The sequence below is a fragment of the Protomyctophum bolini genome (genome assembly GCF_963924005.1).
Source record: "Protomyctophum bolini genome assembly, chromosome: 4".
Classification (NCBI taxonomy): Eukaryota; Metazoa; Chordata; class Actinopteri; order Myctophiformes; family Myctophidae; genus Protomyctophum; species Protomyctophum bolini.
The window spans coordinates 36,902,196-36,924,205 of record NC_137865.1 but is presented as its reverse complement, the minus strand read 5'-3'; the positions used below and the strand labels follow the sequence as shown (position 1 = coordinate 36,924,205).

At 42.1% G+C, this 22,010-nt stretch overlaps 2 protein-coding genes across 2 annotated transcripts; one reads left to right on the top strand and one right to left on the bottom strand.

Annotated features, from left to right (window-relative positions):
• The first annotated feature begins 817 nt into the window (after window positions 1–817).
• exosc6 (exosome component 6) lies at window positions 818–2,936 on the top strand. Its single transcript, XM_080760820.1, has 2 exons — window positions 818–1,200; window positions 1,609–2,936. The coding sequence occupies exons 1-2, from the start codon at window positions 920–922 to the stop codon at window positions 2,156–2,158; spliced, it is 831 nt and encodes a 276-aa protein (XP_080616946.1). The 5' UTR covers window positions 818–919; the 3' UTR covers window positions 2,159–2,936.
• On the bottom strand, window positions 2,908–17,637 carry tgm2l (transglutaminase 2, like; the record flags this gene model as incomplete). Its single annotated transcript, XM_080762197.1, has 15 exons — window positions 2,908–2,959; window positions 3,723–4,367; window positions 5,097–5,233; window positions 5,964–6,124; window positions 7,239–7,368; window positions 8,059–8,198; window positions 9,617–9,716; window positions 10,188–10,330; window positions 10,626–10,729; window positions 11,552–11,693; window positions 12,622–12,799; window positions 13,881–14,009; window positions 15,605–15,723; window positions 16,291–16,524; window positions 17,481–17,637. 14 exons carry the CDS (start codon window positions 17,635–17,637, stop codon window positions 4,196–4,198), a joined length of 2,046 nt encoding a protein of 681 aa, XP_080618323.1. The 3' UTR covers window positions 2,908–2,959; window positions 3,723–4,195.
• Between the last annotated feature and the right edge of the window lie 4,373 nt (window positions 17,638–22,010).

The window sequence follows — 22,010 nt, the reverse complement described above, 5'->3', positions numbered from 1 at the left end:
CTGGCCAAGAAATAGGCAATAAAAGACAAAAAGATTCATAGGCCTATTGTAAATGATATAGGCATAGGCAAATATCTGAAATTTAAGGTCTTGTGATTTGGGCTACTTAACTTTCATTCAAATCATGTACCCTACATGTTCTTCCGCATAACTTTAACCTTTGCTTTAAAATACCTTTGGCATAGCCACAAACAATATAGACAGGAAAGTAGGCAGCCTGCAGTTCAATTCATACAATAAAGCAAAAACAAAAGAATGTCATACATCACATATAAAAAAGTAGTTATCATGAATCGTGTATAAACTAAGAACGTAACAGTGGATGTCAACTATACATACGAACTATACTATACTATAGTACAGTACAGTACAGTACAGTACAGTACAGTACAGTACAGTACAGTACAGTACAGTACCACTCACTACCCAACACTATAAATATAAGTGTCTACGCAAGCTGAGACGGATTTGAGCTAAGAATAACCGAGATCAGAAAGCAGATCGACCTAGGACTCCATACCAAGATATCGCAAGAGTCGCTACCGACCGCCGGACACCAAGCTTGCGCTCAAGGGAATTCATATCTGTCCCTTCCGTATCTCGGAAGGTAGAATACCCTCGGCACTATCCCCGACCAGACCCCCACAGTTGGCCTCGGTCACAAAGTATTGTACCTTTTTGACACATTTATAGATAGTATCCAGCAGGTGGCGGTGCACACGTGCCTGCTACTATCTACACTAGACACAGGTGGCGGAACTATTTCGCTTTGTGCTGTTTCTCATCGGGACACATTCGGCAGTGTACCATTTATCAGTGTTGAGTGTTGCGGCTATGTCTGCTTAACAGCATAGCACGCGGAATCGCGGATCTCTGAAGAATTATTAGTATTATTACAACTTCAAACTACAGTACCACGATGCCGACTGACACTAAAAGAGTGCGGGGACCAGAGGTGTCCATGAGCCTTTCCCTCTTTCGTCCCAAGCCCGTGATAACGTCGTCCGCCGCAGATGGTAAGACGACGGACGGCAGACAGCGCGATCAGGTTGATGTGCGACCCGTGTTCGTGCGCTGTGGGCTGATCAGCCAAGCCAAAGGATCCGCGTACATTGAAGCTGGAAACACCAAACTAATGTGCTGCGTGTATGGCCCACGAGAGATGGAACGCAAAGATGAGACTGATATGAAGTGTGGGAGGTAGGTTGATCATGTGATGATAATGCATGTGCGTAGCCGTAGCCAGTGGTGGAAAAAGTACTCGCATGTTACTCAAGTAAGTAAGTATCGAGAGAGAGCGAGTGCATTTTCCGGCAGCGGCATCTGCTGCTTCTGGGGAGATATCAATACAATCTAGAAATACTCTGAAAGTCTGGAATTCAAAATTTACTTAAGTACAAAATATTGGTATCAAAATGTACTTTAAAGCGGTGGTTTCCAAAGTGGGGTCCCCCAGGGGCCCTTGAGGGTGGTCTCCGAGCAGAGCAGCCGAGAACCAGGTCGTACGTTTTGACGTGCGCGTGTCATTGACGTGTCATTTATTAACCTTCACCAAACAGATAGATTTTGTAACTATATCTTGTCTGTTCTTTCTCTGTTTCCATCTAGGTTGATGACTGATATGCGGTTCGCTCCCTTCTCCTGCCCTGAGAGGGGCTCTTGGATACAGGGGAGCGAGGAGAAAGGCCTCTCACTGATGCTGCTCGAGAGTCTGCAGCCGGCCGTGTGTCTCCACAAATACCCCCGGTCGCAGATCGAGGTCAATGTGATGGTTCTGGAGAACAACGGTTCGGTCCTGGCCCATGCCATCACCTGCGCGTCCCTCGCCCTGGCGGACGCAGGGATCGAAATGTACGACCTGGTTCTCGGCTGCTCCATCCGGCAGGATGGCGCGTCTTATGCGATCGATCCCGCCTACCTGGACGAAACCGGCTGCAGTTCGAGCAGCGCTGATGAAAACCAAGGCAATCTGACCGTTGCGTTCCTCCCCAGTTTGAATCAGATATCCGGGCTACAGTCGGACGGGGAAATGAGGGAGGAGACGGTGACGGCGGGAGTTCGGACCTGCATCGAGGGATGCTGCAAACTGTACCCTGTCATCCAACAGGCTTTGGCCAAAGCCGTGCGGAGGGAAGCCCCACCACCGTCAGAAAGCTGAGACTGACTGAAGGGACGTTCTCATCTTGCCTCTTGTAGCAGAATGTTTTTACTGTCTGTCTACTGTATAAAAATGTCACATGAATACTGATGCATCTTTTTTACTGCAATGTAAATAATTCATACAAATGATTCAATGTTTTGCTGATCTGTGGAAATGAACAGTTTAATATTAAATAATAAAATAAAAAAACCTCATTTAACAAGCTGATTCAGACATCAAAGCAGTTTCCCTCAGATCTCAGGATCTGATCAACCAGTTTACAACTTAACTAAGCATACTAATAACATTTTTTACATTAACTAGACAGGTGCCCGGCTGTAGAGAGTCGATAACGATGGAAGTTGGTGATCCATGCACACCCGGCTATGCAATACGCATTGTACCCGTTCTGCACTCCCCGTGGGGGGTGTGGAACGCGTGTGTCGAATTTGAAGTCAGTGGGGCGAACGGTTCTCGAGTCACGTGGATTACAGACGTACACAATTACAGACATGTGGTGCATTTATAGATAGAATATTTGTGAAAACTGATTTTTAATGTAAAGTATATGGCATGTTTCACAACTTGGCATGGTATTGCATAAATGTCGTATGGAAATACATTTGGACAGTAGTATATGCAAAATTATTCTTTGTTTACAAATAGTGCTGCTTAGTTATAATTGTGTACGATAATGCTTTCCCCATCTTAGTGATAATGCGAATAGAGACAGTGCAAAAAAGTTTAAAGTCCAGACTCCAGGATCACCACTTCTGGCACACAACTGAAGTGGCTATTCCCTTCCCTACACCAGTGATACTCAACCTCAGGCCCGCGGGACCATTATGACTGGCCCACCAATGAAAATCTAAAAAAAAGAAGAAAAAAAAATCTGGAAAATGAAATAAAAATAAATAAATCTGAATGAAGTTATCTTTAATTACATTATTATAAGTAATACTATTAGAGTTGTACTATTACTCGAACGAAAATAAAAGCTTGGGGGGGGGGGGGGGGGGGAGATGCAATGCAAATGAAAGACATATACTGTGTATCCCTATTCCCTGACATAATTTTATAGCTAAACGGACAGAATTCTATTTTATTTGAATGATGAAACCCAGCTGCCATTAATAGTTGGAAATGGAAATTGCGGAAATTGTAATTGCGGAAATGGTGGAAATGGAAAATGCGGAAATGGTAATTGCGGAAATGGTGGAAATGGAAATTGCGGAAATTGCGGAAATGGAAATTGAGGAAATTGCGGAAATGGTAATTGCGGAAATTGCTCTTCACTTATAGCTATCTATTTTCAGGTAGATTGTTTTATTTTACTCAGTCAGCCATATCACTACTCATTTTTTTTCATGAAAAAGGTCATAGCTGGGTAATCTATTTTCAGGCAAATTGTGTTTATTGTATTTTATTTTACTCAGCCATAACAATTTATTTTCTGTTAACCAACTTGCTGGCTGGCAGGCAGGCAGACAGCTACTCATAGACAGGCAGACAGACAGACATTTTTGTAATGTGGCCCACAGGTAAATCTATTTGAGTATCCCTGCCCTACACAGACGTTTACACATCACCTAACCCAGTGGTTCCGAAATCTTTTAGCCTGTGACCCAAAAGAGAAATTAGTCATCCGTCCGGAAAATATCAGATCTAAAAGCGTTGTGAGCTTGTAGATTTTCACTAGCCTTGCGTACTAATATACCACTGCGCTGCAATATTCATTACAAAGACAGATGAAGGCTGGCTACGCGAGGCTAGATTTTCACTACTACTATTTGTTTTCTAATTTATGTAATTTCCTTTATTTGTATTTCTTCATGAAATTACTGAATTGTAATTGAATTTGGTTTGAATTCATGACGAATTTTCCTTTTTTGGGAATGTTTATTCAAAATATTTTGAAATAATTAAAAACTAAATGTAGGAAATAAAACAAGGGACCCATAAAAGAATTGTCTGCGCGATTATGACCCACACTGTGTTTGGGAACCACTGATCTAACCACCTGTTTCCCGCTGGATCTAACCTCGTCATCCGATATCAATAGTACATATGTATGTTGTATTTCCTTCTGTGGACAACAAGGGTGGCGACCCCCTTCACATCCTTCAGCTTGTCTGAGTCAAAGTCCACCATCAGCTTCGTCATGCCTCTCCTCCTGGGCTTGAAGGACATGTTGATTGTCACCTCTTGACCTGGAGCAATGTGATCACTGAAAAAGACATGGAGACAGGAGGAAATGAAAATTACAATTAATCCTGCATAAGGGTCACACACCTGCAGTGGTGTAAAGTAACTACTGGTATATATTTTTTTCCTTCTTTTTTTCTTTTACATTTTTCCTTTTAAGTATTTCCAATTTTCAACAATTTGACTTCTCGTACTTTTACTCCACTACAAAAAAAATATGAACACTTTAGTTACTAGGATAGTTACTTCATAGATTATTACAAAACATACAGTAACCACTTCAGCCCTATAACATTTTGGCCATTTGAAAATCTACAATTTAGGCATTTAGCAGATGCTATTAATCCAGAGCGATTTACAGTAAGTAAATAATCAAGGATCATATAAAGTAAACTAAGAACCTAACATCTGTCTAACAGTAGACTATCTGTACAATGAAACTATAAGTATACACTATATAGAATGCTATGTCTACATAAAATATATCTAGAATAGGCGATAAAACATTTGATTGCATTTCCGCCACTACAAACAACAGTGATGGAGAACATGGCAGCGAGAAAGAGTGAGTTTTGGTTCAGTGTAATTTAATTACCGTAATTCACATGATCAAATGACCAATTGCAGTCACTGTAAAGAATAAAGCTAGTACAAACTATTGTACTGACTAATACATTGACGCTCAGGAGTCATACCCACAGACATTGTGTATGCCACTGTTGCCACATGTACGTATATAGAAGAAACTTACATGACAGGGATCTCCCTTGCAGACAGTAGTCCCGCCCCCTCGACAGTGAATACGCCTCCTTTCAGTGTGATTGGCAGGGGGTTTGTGAAGGAGATGTATGCCGTTGCTTCTTCATGTTGAATGACCTTTCCGGGAACCTGAAAGGGGAGGACAGAGTTAGGGTGTGTGTGCACTGTGCAACCAGCCTGATCTCACAGAAATACGTATGTAGGCCTATGTACGGAATTGCAATTCCATACATACACGACTAGAAAACCCAAAGATCCGTACATATGACACTACTACTGTTTTGACCACGACGGAGGCATGGCTTTCACTAGTACAGAAGTGCTACTGTATTTCACCGTGGCTGGTTCAGGCTGGGTGAGTTCGGGTTTGACATTATTTACTATTCCGTCCATATCGGGTTACAACTCGGACGGGGCTGAGTCGGCTCTATCGAACTTTGCAGCGCTCGACACGGCAACTCACGGCCCGCCCCGTGGCTCAAGTTCGGTAGAGACGGCGCCCCTCCATCATTATGGTCTATAGGGAGGATTTCACTGTCATATGTACGAGTTTTGGGGTTTTCTAGTCATGTATGTACAGAATTGCAATTCCATACATATTCACGTATTTCTGTGAGATAGGTTTAGTGCAACAAAGAAAGTGGTTTTGTGAAATCGAATGGTCAATATCCAGTGGCAAGTATCAATACTGAAATGTAGATGTAAAAAGATCGGCTATTTTCAAATGGCTGAAATGTATAGGGAAGTGGTTAATGTATGTAATAATAATCTAAATCTACGAAGTAACTAAGATGATTTATTTATTAATCTAGTGAATGACAACCATAGAACCTTAGTTTAAAATGTTTAATGTACACACCTGGACATGGAGTTCTGGCATAATGAGTGGGATGTTGGCCTCTTCGAGGATGGGTTTGTCCTCGCCTGGAGCTTGTAGAAGTGCCACCACCCTCAGCACATGGTGCTCTGACACGCACGCCGCGTAGTGGGCATACCGCAGACGCAGTACCTCCTTGTGGGCTAGGAACACACACACACACACACACACACACACATGCACACACACACACACACACACACACACACACACTTATTAAACACATAATGGGAGGAGAAAGTGTAAGCGCATGACATCATCATCATACCCGGAACTTCCGGAAGTTATGCGGGAACGCCTACTGAGCGGCAAAAAACTACTTTCTGGCCTTGACAGCCCATACATTCAAACAGAAAGGTCCTATCTGATTGACGTTATGCATGCGCATACCCTCTATCAGTAGCATACAGGTAACAAGTTTTTATGTAGTTTTAGTTATTGTCTTTTGAGTTTTTACTAAAATTAAATTTAGTTTTAGTCACATTTTAGTCTACTAAAATGTATTTTGTCTGGTCTTGATGGCATCACAATGGTTGATTTGACACTTTGTTGCATGCTGAAAATAGCCAATCTAGATAAATAAATAATAATAATTGCGCCGAGCAGGTTGGGCGGTGTCGCAAAGATTTTCTTTTCCCCCCCTTGCTAGGAGAGCCAAAAATTGCCTATGGTTGTATGCTTGTAGATCTGCTATTTTCAGAGCGCAACACCGGAACGCAATCACATTAATTTCTACTGGATCTCTTCTCCAAATTTTCACTCCCTATGACATGTTTAGTCTAGTTTAGTCTAATTTGTTATCCATACTGTCAGTAGATTTAGTCTCAGTCCATAGGCGCAAATGGGATGGGGAGGTCAAGTCCCCTGCCAACATCACATTTGTCCCCTCCAAATGAGTGGGGGGGTCCCCTGCAACGTCACATGTAGGTGCTCTGATAGAAATAATATGTAGGCTACAATAATATATACTACATGTTTAAAACATGTTAAAAAAACCCTCTCCTCTCCTGAAAACTGCCCAGGAGATGATGATGTTGTACATTTTATATAGAATAGGCTATTTTCAGTTGGTCATACAGTGAGTTTTGACCATGAGCTGCTGATAATGTGGTTAAACTTTTACGTTTTGAAACACATATCGCATTTGCGCCGCTGTCTCAGTCTCAGTATTCGTCAGTGAAAAAAGGTAGTTGGTAATCTTTCATCATAGTCGATGAAGTCAACACTGAAACCCTGCACAGTATCTCTACTGTTTACCTTCATGTGTTGGCACCGTGACGCTGACTGTTCTTCGTTGGCACTCCCCCCGGTGGACAGAGTTGTACGTGACAGCCGTAGACAGCAGAGTGAGCTGAGCTTTGGTGTCCTGGCTACCTGCGTTCTTCACCTTGGTGACAGATGAACCAACAGGAGCATAGATGAATGCATATGTATGCAGCGGTGGGAAAAATACTCACATGTTTTACTTAAGTAAAAGTATCAATACTGCAATGTAGAAAATACTCCCAAACCGGTTCCCAAACTTTTTCAGGTCAAGGACCCCCAAATTGACACTAATTAGCCCGCGGACCCCCATTTGAAAAGATATGCCAGGAACCCCCATAAGAGATGATTCTTATGGCTCTAGCAGTTGATTCTCAACCAGTTTAATTTCAAGGACCCCCAGTTTGACATGCATTAGACCCCCATTTAATGGCATTTCTGTCTCTAGGACCCCTGATTTATATTGTAAAATCAATGTTAATTGAGTTACAGACGCATAAGGGTCCATTTGGTTACAAACTATGATTTAGCTGGGGACCCCCTGGAACTCCCTCACGGACCCCTGGGGGTCCCCCGACCCTACTTTGGGAACCACTGCTTTACACCACCTACAGGACAGCTTATATAAATAGAGTAGGTGTTGATGCTCTTGTTATGATACTGTCTTTGATCACATATTGAAACAGAATAAAGTTACATTTTAAACCCAGTTTTTCATGATTAGTTAATAAAAAAAAGCATAATTCACTCATCCATCCATCCATCCATCCATCCATCCATCCATCCAGGACATTTTTTACAATCTGTTATATACCTCAACAATCACGTCAAAATCTGTCCCAAATATAGCCTGGGCACGTTTGATTGACAGCTGGAGGCGCCCTGGTTCTGCCAGTGCCACCCCATTAACTCGATGCCCCGCCTTCTCGTTTACCTCTCGCTCCTTCTTTGAGCCTGTAGAGAAGACACAAAGGAAACTTAACCCATTTAGACCTGAGGCCGATTCTAAAAAAAACGTCTTCTGTTTCTATCTCAACCTTTTTCATGTCAAGGATCTGTATTTGGCTGCGGACCCCCATCTGAAAATATGTTGTTCCAGAGACCCCCCAGTAGCAAAGATTTGAGTTAAAAACGTTTGCTCTGAAAGATTTGCGCCAAAAAATAGCAGATCTACAAGCTCGTAGCACGCTATGAGTTTGTAGATCTGCAAAAGGTATTAAAAATAAATGAAAAAAGTAATTGAAAAAACTCCACGTGTAACTGCCAGTGACAGTTGGTTCTGCAATCATTTCTTTAGTTTGAAGTCTGTTTATTCTTTATTTATTGTTTGTCTTATTTTGTTGTTTGTTTGGATACTTCCTGTAATTTGGCATACTTTTACTTTGACACCTCCTGTTACCTATCCATATATAGCTGAAGCCTATTAGCTTCACACACCTCAGACCCATAGACTCATTTCACACAGCCAGACTCCAGAGTGAGCAGAGGGAGAGAGCACCAGTGTGTGTGTGTTTGCACCAGACCACACGGTAGGAAATGTTTGACTGTTTATGTGACTCTTATTATGTTTGTACTCTTATTGATTAAGCAGTGTTGAAGCCTGTGACATTTGCAGTTGTAGTGGACTTTTAGTGACTGAAGTTGTCTATTGTCTACACTAGTGTCTGTCCGTCACACTATGTGTAAATGTGACCATCGGTGAATGTTGATGTGCCCTGAGGTTCAAGTTGGTTATGCAGCCCTTTAGCACCCTCGATACGCGGAGTGAGGTATACATGATCATTTATTTGTCTAGTTTCCATTTGGAGTATCATTCATGATTGTATTTGTTTGGGTTTCGTTTGGTTGTGGTACTTTTGGTTATTGTGCATTTTCGTTGTCTTATAATTGAAATGACTTGAGCTTTGTATCACTGTATTTATAATTAACCATTTTTATTGTTGATTGTACTACTGAAGTGACAAGTTTAATGCACAGATTTTGGTAGTGAAACTATGAGATTATTCGATTGTAACTATTTATTCTATATCCTTATAGTTTTCACGGTGTTGGAACAATAAACGCACCCGTCGAGACCACCCAAACTTGTCATTCTTTCATCAATCTAGGGGCAGCTACACCACGTATTAGGAGGGCAATATCAGTCACCATAACCTGTTTTCAATTAATCTAACATGGTTAAAATAGAGTTAGAAGTTACAATGGGTTTGTATAGGAAGGCTTGCGTGGCAGCCAAAATGTAATATCTGTATATTACTGAATTGAGCAACTTAAAAACTGTCTGGGACTCTGGGGTGTTCACATAAGCCTAAGTAGATGATGAAATAACCCAATTTTCTTAAATATCCCTTTGGTGAACGATTCCAACCAACCTTCAGGGTATTTGTAATGGTGGGTGACATCTTCTCTGTGGTCTCCGTAAACACTCTTGGTGCTGATATTCCGTCCCACGCTGGTTTGGTCCACTCTGGTCTACAATAAAAATTAGCATTAATGTTCCAATTATATATCATATAGCATTAGTAGTACAACTTGCAACCGAAGGTCGCAGATTACTATGAAAACTTGCAAAACCCGTCACATTCGACACACGCGTTCCACACCGCCACAGGGAGTGCAGTGCCAGGTATCGAGCCAATGCCTCAGCCAATTGATTGCCATGGAAACCCCACACCTGACAATTGATGACTTAACCAGTCCACTTTTCACGGTTAGTCAGTTAGTCCCTCTTCAGACGCAGGCATTTATAAAGTGACAATTTAAGGACTTTTAATTAATACCTGTAATTGTGTCAAAAGTAATCAACAAACTATACTTAACTATAATTGTCAAACATTGGCTATATACAATATTCTCTGCTTAATTTAGTTTAGTTTTATTTTGTAGAATCCTTTAGTGTTGATGTAACAAAAAAGATAGTGTTCAACTAAAACAGAAGCACACCTGCTGCTTTTGGCCGTCTCTTTTGACAATCCAGTGGATGATGTCAGCGTTCACCTCAGCATACACAAACGGAGCGTCGTACTTCATTCCCAGCTCGCCCTCTTTAATGGCCTTCACTGGGCACGGGCCACAGCAATACACACCTGGAGAGGAGAAAATGTATACGTCATTTCATATGAAGTAACAAGAAATAATGAATTGGGCTCAGATTCCATGTGACTTGTATGTGACTTGTTTGTGTTTTTAGGCATATTTAAGCAAATTCCAATCTGAATGTGATCTGATTCTGGTCACTTGCAAATACAGGTGAACTACCGTCGGAGACTCTGCCTTGAGCCATCTAAGCTTTATGTCTATGCTAGTATCAACAAGGCGGATACGTTACCAGTCGACGAAAGAGCCAGGCCCGATAGGCAAGCAGCAACGCAACACTAGTACCTTCACTCCGTTCCTGAGGAGTGGGGTCCAGAACCTGCCAGCCATCATTTCCTACTGGGAGGTCTTCTCTCTTCATCCACGACTCCACCCAACAATGGAAGTTCCTGTAACCGAGGAGAGGAGATAACCAGTGCCGGGAATGCTGGATCAATCAATAATCGATGAGGCAATAGTGTATGCGCATGACATCATCATCACACCCGGAAGTTATGCGGGAACGCCTAATGAGTTGCAAAAAACTACTTTTCTGGCCTTGACAGCCCATACATCCAAACAGAAAAGTCCTATCTGATTGCATTAAATGACGTTAAACGACATTAAACTCACTTTGCCACTCGATTTCTCATTCACTTTAAGCATGCGCATACACTCTATAGGAGTGGAGACAATATTCTCAGGCGGTGATGCATGCTTTATGTAACATGAAATCATGGGGAGAAGGTATAGTGGTAAACCATAACAAGATATTGCGACTGTAGGCCACAGTAGTTGCGCGCGCGCAACTACTGTGGACTACACTGCTCACCGGTGGAATATACCAACACCTCGACGCTAACTGACGGCCTCTGCCGTGAACAGCTACCAGGAAGAGAGCCAATAGACCTGCCGGCCTTCCTTCCAGCGGTATGTGTGTTCGCTGTCGGAATAGCAATGGGTGGACTTCCAGGCCCATGAAAATAAATACAGAGAGCGCTTTAACACCAAGCAGCAGTGCAAGACTAAGAACTTTGTTTCCTGTGGTGATCCAGCCCAGGACATACCATAATAAAAGGATAGAGACTGAACCGGAGCGACAATGTTTGTGACCCTGCATGCTTTGTCTGCGTAAATAAATTGTTAAAGAATGTCTGTGTGTTTGTGTGTGCGCTCAGATGTATGTGTGTGCATGTGAGAGAGAGGGAGAGAGAGCAGACATGTTGTCCTACCAGCAGCTGTCGTCCTTGTCATCTCCCCTTATCCTCTCCAGGTCTTCATTCAGATAAATATCTAGGGAGAGGTTCCCATGGACGTCATGGGCAGAGGAGAAGTTGGTGATGCAACGTGTTGGAATTCCCAGGCAGCGTAGCACTGCGAAGGCAATGGACATGAATAACATTACAATAACATGTTGGAATTCCCAGGCAGCGTAGCACTGCGAAGGCAATGGACATTAATAACATTACAATTACATAACACCCAGGCAGCAGTTTGATCCCGGGAGTTTGTGTCGAAGTGTCTGTTATGATACAATCTCAGCTGCCTGACTCAGTGACGAAACATTTATCTGCATAAGCATTAGGGATGTCCCGAATACCGATACCAGTGTCGTGATCTCATCTTGTGTTTATAGCTATCTAGCTATATATCTTGTGTTGTGTTTATAGCAGACTCCTCACTAAAATGTGCAGTTGCAGTTTGGGCAACTCCAAAGCAAACATTTTATTTACCTGCCATAGTGTCAACCCCTTACCCCTGTGTCGGATCGGTGGTTAGGCATATTCACCAATACCGATATGACCCGATATGACAAAAATGATTGTATATTACTGCATCAGAGGGACTGACTGTATGTACTACAATATGATGTGATCTGACTGTATGTACAATATGATGTGATCCTGCTCATTCTGTTATTATCATAGATCCACTGTCCTACTGTATATATTTCTCAGTGTGTGTAATCCATCCATCCAACCATCCATCTTCAACCGAAGCTCCAGACTTCCAGATTAATGACTTCCTCCTGGGGGATCCCGAGGCGTCGTGTGTGTGTAATAAACTTTAGAATGTATGTGTAACGCATCACTGTGTGTTGGCATATGTTCTACGTGCCTGCGCCTCGATGGATCCTCACCCACCACCCCAAGGTTTAGATAGAGACTTCCAGAGGCCTTACAGATGGTCGCCCTTGAATCATTACAGTTAATTGCAATGAATCGGGCAGAACAGTGAGTATCCCACTGAGCAATAGCCGGCTATTAGACGTGCGTCTAAAAATGGGATAAAGCGTCCTCACCTGTGCAGGCCACGCCGGTGAACACCCAGCACTGGCCAAACTTGACGCTCTTTGCCCGCCCCTTACTCCACTGCTGGAGGATAGGCACGCTGCCAGTCCATTTGGTTGGTGACACACCGTCAGTGTACGGCGCCTCCCAGCGACCGGCCAGCACACCATGGTCATCGTTAGAGTTCACCTGGACAGGTTGCAAGGTTGGACAAAACACGTTGATGACACAGGTATAAGACCGCAATTCAGAAACGAATATGCTCCCATCTCAATGGACTTTTTCTGCATGTGTTCCTCTCCATAAATACAAAAGAAATAATGGATATCACTCCAGTAGTAGTAGTGCCTGGGGCAGCAGTGGCTCAGGGGTAGAGTGGTCACATGGGAACCGCGAGGTTTCCACTTCCCAGTTCGATCCCAGGCTCCCCCAGAAATAGTGTCGAAGTGTCCTGGAGCATGGTTTCCTCCGCCATACATTGACATAGAGTTATAATGTAATATAATAGCGTACCATAAGTAGTTTAGAGACAGATGGAACTTGGCACGGAGCCATCGTTTGGCAAAGTGCGAATGGTGTCGGTATAGCCTACTTGGAAATCACAAGTTTCAGTTATCATATCTAAAGAAAAGTGTCTCTTACCATGCGAATATATTATCAGGCCATTGTGTTGTGTTGGATCATGTCCATGCAGTCAAGGAAAACATTCCAATCGGCCTCTAGCTTGTCTCATTTTCTAAAGTAGCGTTCCTTGTCGAGTGGCAACAAGGATCTATGCCTGTGATCTGGCAAGCCATGACGCCTACTTTTAAATTAGTAGTATTAAAGCATGTGCGTTTGAAAACCCAACACGCCACTGTTTATTCCGGTTGGGAGAACTCTGAACTTTCCGCCGGCTCCACCCCTCAGCTATATTTGACCCCCACGATGACATAAGTCTGTGTGAATGTATCAGTGTATGAATGTGTGTGAATGGTGAAGGTAATGCACAATCTATGTAAAGCGCTTTGGATAAAAGAGTTATGCACCATTTACCATTAACTCCACCCACACCGTGTAAATGCCAAAAGTGATGGTCATCATGTGTTTACTGTTTTGTCATTATGAGGATAATGTGTACACATGGATTTTAGGACTAATAATAATAATAAATAAGGTTTTATTTATTAAAGATGGAGTGCCATTAGTTTTACTAATTTTTACTAAATTACGTCACTCTTTGAGCCTACATAATATGTTTAAACATGTTTAAACATGAAAGAGATCTCACCATGCCAGTTACTATTCGGCTGACGTAGGCTGGGTCAGATCTGTTGCTGATGTCCATGTCTGCGTTGTTTAGAGCTGCGTTGGAATGGTCAAGAATCTCCAAGCAGATGTCCACTATGTTGTCTTCAAACTGAGAGAAAGCCACATATTGGACACAACCGTTTATTTAATATAATAAATTATATTTATATTCTACACCAGTGGTTCCCCAACACTGGGTCGTGACCCATTTGTGGGTTACGGACACATTTTTATGGTCCCCTTTATTTTTTTCTTTCCTGCATTTTCTTTTTTTTTAAATCAAATAAAAAATCATTCATGAGACATTTCATGGATAAAGACAAATCTAAGAAATTCCATAAATTAGAAAAATTAGTGAAAATGGCCGATCTACAAGCTTGTAGATCGGCCATTTTCACTAGTTTGGGTCCCGGGCAGATGTCTAATTTATCTTTTCGGTCACGGGCTAAACGTTTTGGGTATACAGTAAATCTCTATCTGTTATTCAAACTAACCGTCTTTCTGCCCTCTGTCTGTTTGTCTGCCTGTCACTTGGCTGACTACCTTTTTAGCAGTGGTGGAAAAAGTACTCACTTTTGTTTACTTAAGTAAAAGTATCAATGATGCAATAGAGAAATACTTTTTACTTAAATAAAAGTAAAAAAGTATTCAAATTGGCACCAAAATGTACCAAAAGTTAAAGAAAAAGTAGGCTACTCATTGTGCAGAATGTCCCATTTAAAGTTTTCTAATGTATATATTTGTGTATATGTTTCTGTGGTTTATATCTATATGCCTTATTCTTAGATTTGTCTTGTGTTTTATTCCTGCATTATGTCTTAATTGTTGATTTTGTGTCGGCAGCATTGCAAATGAGGGTGAACCTCAATGCTCTATTCGTGAATAAATAAAAGGGTTCAATCAATCAATTAATCAATAAATATAAATCTTTTGAAAATAGCAGATGCAACACATTGTGAGCTTGTAGATTGGCTATTTTCAAATGGCCAAAATGAAGTGTTAATGTATGTTTTGCAATACTAATCAAAATCTACAAAGTAACTAGTAACTACAGTTTTCAAACAAATGCAGTGGGGTAAAAGTAAAATATTTGGATCGGAGATGTAGTGGAGTAGAAGTAAAAAGTATTGGAAATACCTCAACATGTAACAGTACTTGAGTAAATGTACTAATTTCCACCACCGCCTTTTCATTTCTCACGATCCTTTCAGCACCAGTCCCTTGTTGTTTGTGTGATCTGGCTATTTGGGAACATTCTGACACCTACCATATAAAGAAGACAACAAGTTCCTGGTTCCGCCACATGTCCACTGTCACTCTACTGTGACAATTCACACAACGGGCCACGTACAGTACCCGCCCTTCTGCCCCGGAGGGCAGGGAGATACCTGACCTCCATGCACTCCTACTTGTGGATCACACAAACAAGCTATGTGTGTGATGTGATCTCAGGTCACATCACACACATAGCTTGTGTGTGATGATTGCCCCAGTAATCTCACCCTGCCCTGCTAGGTTTAACTTAACTTCTTTATGCGTTTATATCTGGTAATATTATTGTCCAATGTCCACTAATTGTGTAGGCCTATGTCTGTGACTCTGTGTGTGTGTGTGTGTGTGTGTGTGTGTGTGTGTGTGTGTGTGTGTGTGTGTGTGTGTGTGTGTGTGTGTGTGTGTGTGTGTGTGTGGAGGGGGGGGGGGTACCTGTCCAAAGTTCCAGGGTAGATTTCTGATGTAATTCCAGCTCCCTGTATAAATTATACCGTTCTCATTCATAATGTACTCATGCAGCAGACTCTCATCTGAGAGGTACACAGCATCACCTGGAAGACAAACACACAATGAGCAACGGTAGCAACGGAACATCGTTTTCAGTTCTAACACTAATCAAGCCAATGACAAATACAAATATTAATACATTGGGGTTGTACTGTTATCTTTAAGGCGCAGTGACGTAACTGAACACCCCGGTGCGTCCACCGGGGAACGTAGGCTTTCTTCATAACAAAACCGTCTTTGTATTGGCGAGTACTGAGTAGCAAAATAATTTTGTATTTTTGCAGAAGTCGAGAGTCTGTGCTGCATGTCATGTGAGGGCAATACATTGAGAGTCCCATAGCTCTAATGCAACAGCATTAGGGCTATGGACCAGAGCTAGCCTGACCTGTTTGTTTTGGGATGTCTGGAGGAGCCTTGTTTTTAGGGCCTTTGAGGTGCTCCATGAGGTGCATGCATAGAGTCAAAGAACCTTGTATCATTGTATGAGGTTCTCATGGAAAGCTTGGATGTGCTCTACACCAAAACGCCCAGAGTGGGAGTTTGTTAACCAGAGTTGTGGCTATATTGTTTTTAAAGAAGATGTTTAAGTATAATCAAGCTTGTCCTGTCACCTTTGCACCAGGGGTTGAAGAGCAGAAAGAACTTGTGGTCGCCTGTCCTCTCCACAATGTGACCATCCGAGGATGACATCAGCAACACAGCCAGGCGGTACTGGCCAATGGGAGCGTCCGCTGGACTGTGGAGAGTGAGTAGAACTTCACCCTGTGCCCTCTGCTGGTGAAACCACCACTTTGCACCGTCTCCCTGCTCAGGCTGCACCTTGACCACGACCTGCTCCTTCTTCCCTGAAACAACATGGCTGGATGAGATGAGCACAGTACAGTACTATCAGAGTATCAGTGGTGTAAAGTAACCTTTATTCAAAACACTGTACTACTACTTACTGCACTTTTGAGCTATTTTCTTACTTTACTGGAGTATTTCCAATTTTCTGTATTTACTTCTACTCCACTACACCCCAGAAGCACTACAATTATTTGAAAGCTTTAGTTACTATAGTTACTTTGTAGATTTGGATTATTATTACAAAAACATACATTAACCACTTCAGCCCTACAGTACATTTCAGCCATTTGAAAATAGCTGATCTACAAGCCGAGATGATGAGCTTAGATCTGCTATATAAACAAATATATATATTTGTAAACCTTTGAAACGGGACATTTTGCATAGTGAGTATACGTTCAACTTTTGTTATTTTAAAGGGCCACTTCAACCCTTTTGCAACCAGATCTTATTTTAATTATGTTTGGGAGACAAGAAACACTTTCCTGGGGTTTTCACGTGAGTAATGTGAGTTATTAGATATTTTACTATTTCAAAGTGTCCATGGGCTCCATGATGTCATGGACACTGGGCTCACTTCCTTCCTGGACTACAATTCCCATAAGGCTTTGGTCCACTGCTCCTCCTTGTGGATAGGGGGAGGGCTGTCTTACTGAGACAACATGTAGTCCAGGAAATAAGTGAGCCCAGCTGCCCAGTGTCCATGACATCATGGATCCCATGGACACTTTGAAATACTGAAATATCTAAAAACACAAATTACTCACATAAAAACCCCAGGAAAAAGTTTTTGTCTCCCAAGCATCATTAAAATAAAATCTGGTTGCAAAAGGGGTGAAGTGGCCCTTTAAGTAAAGAATGCACATACCTTTTTCCACCACTGTTTAGGCTATGTGAACATGTTTGTTGTGCTGCATGTTTTGGATTAGAGAGTTTTATTTAGGCTACTACTCACCCAAGTGAAGCACCAGAGCCAGGTGGTGTTTGGGTGGCATAGAGTCAGAACACTGCAGGGTCAGGGAGAAGGGCTGCCCCCTGCGGACAATCAAACGCTCCCGATCTATCTCCTCTGTGCGGTGAGCCCGGTTGTTTTCGTGACTTCTCATGTCCATACCGATGGTCACACCTAACATACAAACCAACAGACATCATTCATCATCATCAATGAGACATGTCTTTAATTCACAAACAATTATTTGATTAGCTTAATTATCATTATTTTATATGGCAGAAATGAATTCCATGGAGGTTAACACCGTCCCGTCAGCCAGCCAGACGACCAAACTGTCCTGGTATTTGTTGGTGGGATTTTTAATCTGGTTGTATCACACTCTAGTGTAGACTCTTGCAGCAGCACATTTCTCACAGATGACATACTCACAACATTTATGATGTGTAGAGAGAGGCCAAAAGGGACAGGAGACAGACAGACAGACAGACAGACAGACAGACATGATATAATCATATAACTACTTCATCAGAGAGACTGATAGGAGATGCATGTTCAGAATGTGTTGTGCAATACTGCCTGATGTTACCATGTTCTCTATTGAATCATCACTCACTTCTATGCAGAGCCATATAGTAAGACAGAGTTACGACATTGAGGGGGCAGAAAACTGAGCGCTCGAGCCTTGTTCATGCAGCCTGCACAGTGACAAGCTGGAGTTTGAAATACATTGTTTTCTTCAACGAGGGTGGTGCAAATATCAGAAATTTTAGGCATGTGTGCAACATGCCAACTGTTTTAAAGTATTGTACAGTGACAACTAAAGTCTCTGTAATGTTTATGTTGTACTATTACTAAAACCGATCTAAAATTAAGGGATTTAAGATCATTAAAGCTGGGCTGTTGCCTGAATCCAGTGCATTCTGCCAACTTCCGGTCCAGGACTTGTCACTGTTTGCTACTGTATGCTCTTCGCCAATAGAAGTCTAAGTAGAAGAGCCGCCATTGAACTGCATGGCCCCATGAAGTGAACGGAGTTGTCGACTCGTAACATTGTCTTACTCTATGGCTCTGCTTAGATGGATACTCTTCACTTACTCTTCACTCTTCACACATGGAGACTGTTGAGGGACCACTGGGATAGTCAACCAAAATCAGATTCAGAACATTGAGTTTGCCTGTCGACAGACAGACAGACAGACAGACAGACAGACAGACAGACAGACAGACAGACAGACAGACATAAATAGATAGTTCACCTACCATTGTGGTTAGCCATTGTAAGCTCTTGAAGTCCTGATTGTTAATTGGTATCGCCACGTTCTTTAAAATGATTCCTTGGCCCTTTATCCCTCTGCGGGTCTGCACAACTGAATGCTCTGAGATGTCTTTCACACTGTCCTGTGGTTGAAGTCTTCTGCTTTTCTAACTCAGTCTCCATCACAACCCTATTTATACAGCAGCACCCTACTGGCCCCCACCCATCTGATACATCACTTGCCAAACAGACAAGCACATGCACACATGTATTTATTAGGTACGAGAAGACCAGAAGTCAGAAAGAAAAAGTGTGCATTCATGTGGGTGTGTGTATATGCTTGTGTTTGGGTGTCCCACCCGCTACAAGTATATGCATCATACACTAGCATCTTTGTTCATGTGTCTGCACTGTCTGGGGTGGGTGGGGGGCTGGGGGGGCTGGGGGGGACGGGGGTAGTGACATGGCATGAGTGTGGATGCATGTGGATGTGTATTTATTAGGGGAGGATCCTCTGCTGTCTCACCACTGTTCCAGTAAGCTGTGTCCATGTCTGTGAACTGAAACTGTCAATAGATCAAACATGTACGGGCACGGCATGGAGAGATGAAGTGTAACATTTTGCTGTTGACTCAGTCGTTGACTCATTATCATTAAACATTTTGTAATGTACACAGTAAGCATGCATGTACCAGTTGTAGCGTCCCCTTATCATTACACATGAAGTAGGAGGAAAACGAAAATAGAAAAAAAGGATCAGAATCCACTATAAATGCTGATTTCAGTCAACCTCAGATAAAGATCAACAGTTCACTTTGAGTGAAAGTTGTGGACAGCACTGGACAGCGCTCTTATGCAGAGTAACAATTACAGTATGTCTAATTTTAATATACAGCACAGCAGGATGTGTGGAAAGCTATGATGAAATAAACTACAACAAGTCTTGTATGAGTGAGTGTTCACATGTTGCAAGCATGTGAACATGCAAGCATGTCCTTAGTTTTTTTTCTGTACCATAGCTTCAGCTTTGTTTTGGTGCCCCAAATCCGCATTTAAATATTCTATTGAGTAACTGCTAGTTTAGTCGCTATACAAGTTGGAATTGAAGATGGATATACCAAACAAACGATTCCTATAATCGAAACTAAGCCGCACCATGGGTTTCATTGGGTAGGCCCTAAAATGATGATGCCCTTGAACGTGGGGAATTATTTTGGGGTAATTCTGGTTCCGGGTTTGGCGGTTCCGGCCTGATGACAACAAACCAGTGACTGACTACACCAGGGGTTTTCAACTGATTATGAACCAGGGACCACCCCCCTGACTGAGAATCAACCTGGGGACCACTGTGTTGGGAGGGGGGATATGGGCGTGGTGTGGAGGGAAAAGCAACCTTCCATATTAAAATCATGTTGCCGTTCATTGTAACTTACACATTAATTAATTATGGGCACATTTCCTTATAATGGTGAATCAGGCAAACCGGTACAGTTTCCCTTGAGATTCTACCTCCCTTTTCAGTGGAAGTTCTTGACGTCCGACTTCCCAATAACTGACAACATCGATCGAGCGTCGTCGTATGTCACCACGTCATTTACTGCATTGTTTCTCAACTTGTGGTCAATACAATAAATTAAAATACAAATCTTCCCTTTCCTACATTACTAAATGCATGGTCAGGGTCAGGGACCACATGCAATACCTTCACGGACGACCAGTGGTCCACAGACCACCTGTTGAAAACCCATGGACTACACCATGACGTAGCTTCTTTCTACTCTCGGCCGGATCAGAACTCAGAAGCCCTATGACTCTTTCACTCAAGAGGATGAGTTGTATAATTTGTCAGAGGTCAGAGGTCAGAGCGTTGCTGTAGAATCTACTGACCCGTCCCTGTTCCAGTCACTACATTGTAGTGACTGGAACAGGACGGGTCAGTAGATTCTCGTAACAAATTCATTATGATATATACGTATACATTGTTGATCGGTCAATGAAGTAATATAGTAATTCATATAGGCCAATATGGGCAGTTGTGGCAACTAAGTAACTATAAAGTGCATTTATTTAGTACTATACTTATTGTACTTTTTCCAATACTTATGTCTACACCGCTACATCTTGGATCTTGGAAAAAAATACAATAATCACGTTCAGCCTTATACATTTCGGCCATTTGAAAATAGCAGATCTACAAACTCACAATGCATGTAGATCGGCTATTTTCAAAAGAGTTTTTATAGATTTTGAACTTGTGAAATGGGACAGTCTGAACAATGAGTACTTTTACTTTTGATACTTTAAGTACCAATACTTTTGTACTTTTTGTACGCTTAGTAACATTTTAGCGGCAAGATGAGGAATGCTGACACAGTCATGTTTGGGAAAATCTTCTCCTGACCTCAGGTTTCCAACGAGCCCTCCCTACTAGTCCCACGCATATGTTATAGAGAGTGACTAAAGCCCAAACCACACCTTTACTTCGGCTTAAAGGACCGCTTCACCACTTTTCAACCTATCTTCATATAATTGGTCCTCACTCCTCACTATGAGTGAGGACCTATCCTTCATGATAAAATACCACCATTTTGTTTCTACTCAGTCTGTGTCATAGACAAACTGTCATAGACAAAATGTCATAGACAAAACTAAATGTCTGAACTAAATGTCAAATTAAATGTCAAACTAAATGTCAAACTAAATGTCTAAACTAAATGTCAAACTAAATGTCAATGTTTTTATTTTACACCTCTCCCGCTTAGGGGAGATTGTGGCGTTGTAGAGGTCGTCTCCCCGCACGTGTGCTGGTGTGCATATGTTGGACAAACTGACACGAAGAGCCGTTTTTTGTCCAGCGTCCACTCTGGTCCGGAAACGGCATTTTTGTTGACCTCTGACTGCAGTAAAACGCATGTCACTTTTTATTTTACACCTCTCCCAATTAGTGGAGAGTGTGGCGTTAGAGGTGTAGAGGTCGTCTCCCTGCACGCGTGCATATGTCGGACGAGCTGACACGAAGAGACGTTTTTTGTCCAATTCGTAAAGGCCATGCACTCCAGTGAACAGCATTTATCCATTTAAAGATATATTTTAAAGTTATTATTGATTTCATTTTTTACAAAGAAACATAATGTGTGTTGTAGAGCATCGTCTAAATGTGTTTTAATCGTTTAGATGTGTAGTTTTTCAATGGATTCAGTTTACTCTAGGGAGCTCTTATTTTGAAGAGATCGTCCACCGGAAGTCTTAGATTTGCCAAAGAGACACTGGTTGGAACG

Excerpts from the sequence above, each read along its gene's own strand:
- exosc6 (XM_080760820.1), top strand. The coding sequence starts at position 920 with ATGCCGACTGACACTAAAAGAGTGCGGGGACCAGAGGTGTCCATGAGC. Across the intron at positions 1,201-1,608 it reads ACTGATATGAAGTGTGGGAG|GTTGATGACTGATATGCGGT; the intron begins GTAGGTTGATCA and ends GTTTCCATCTAG.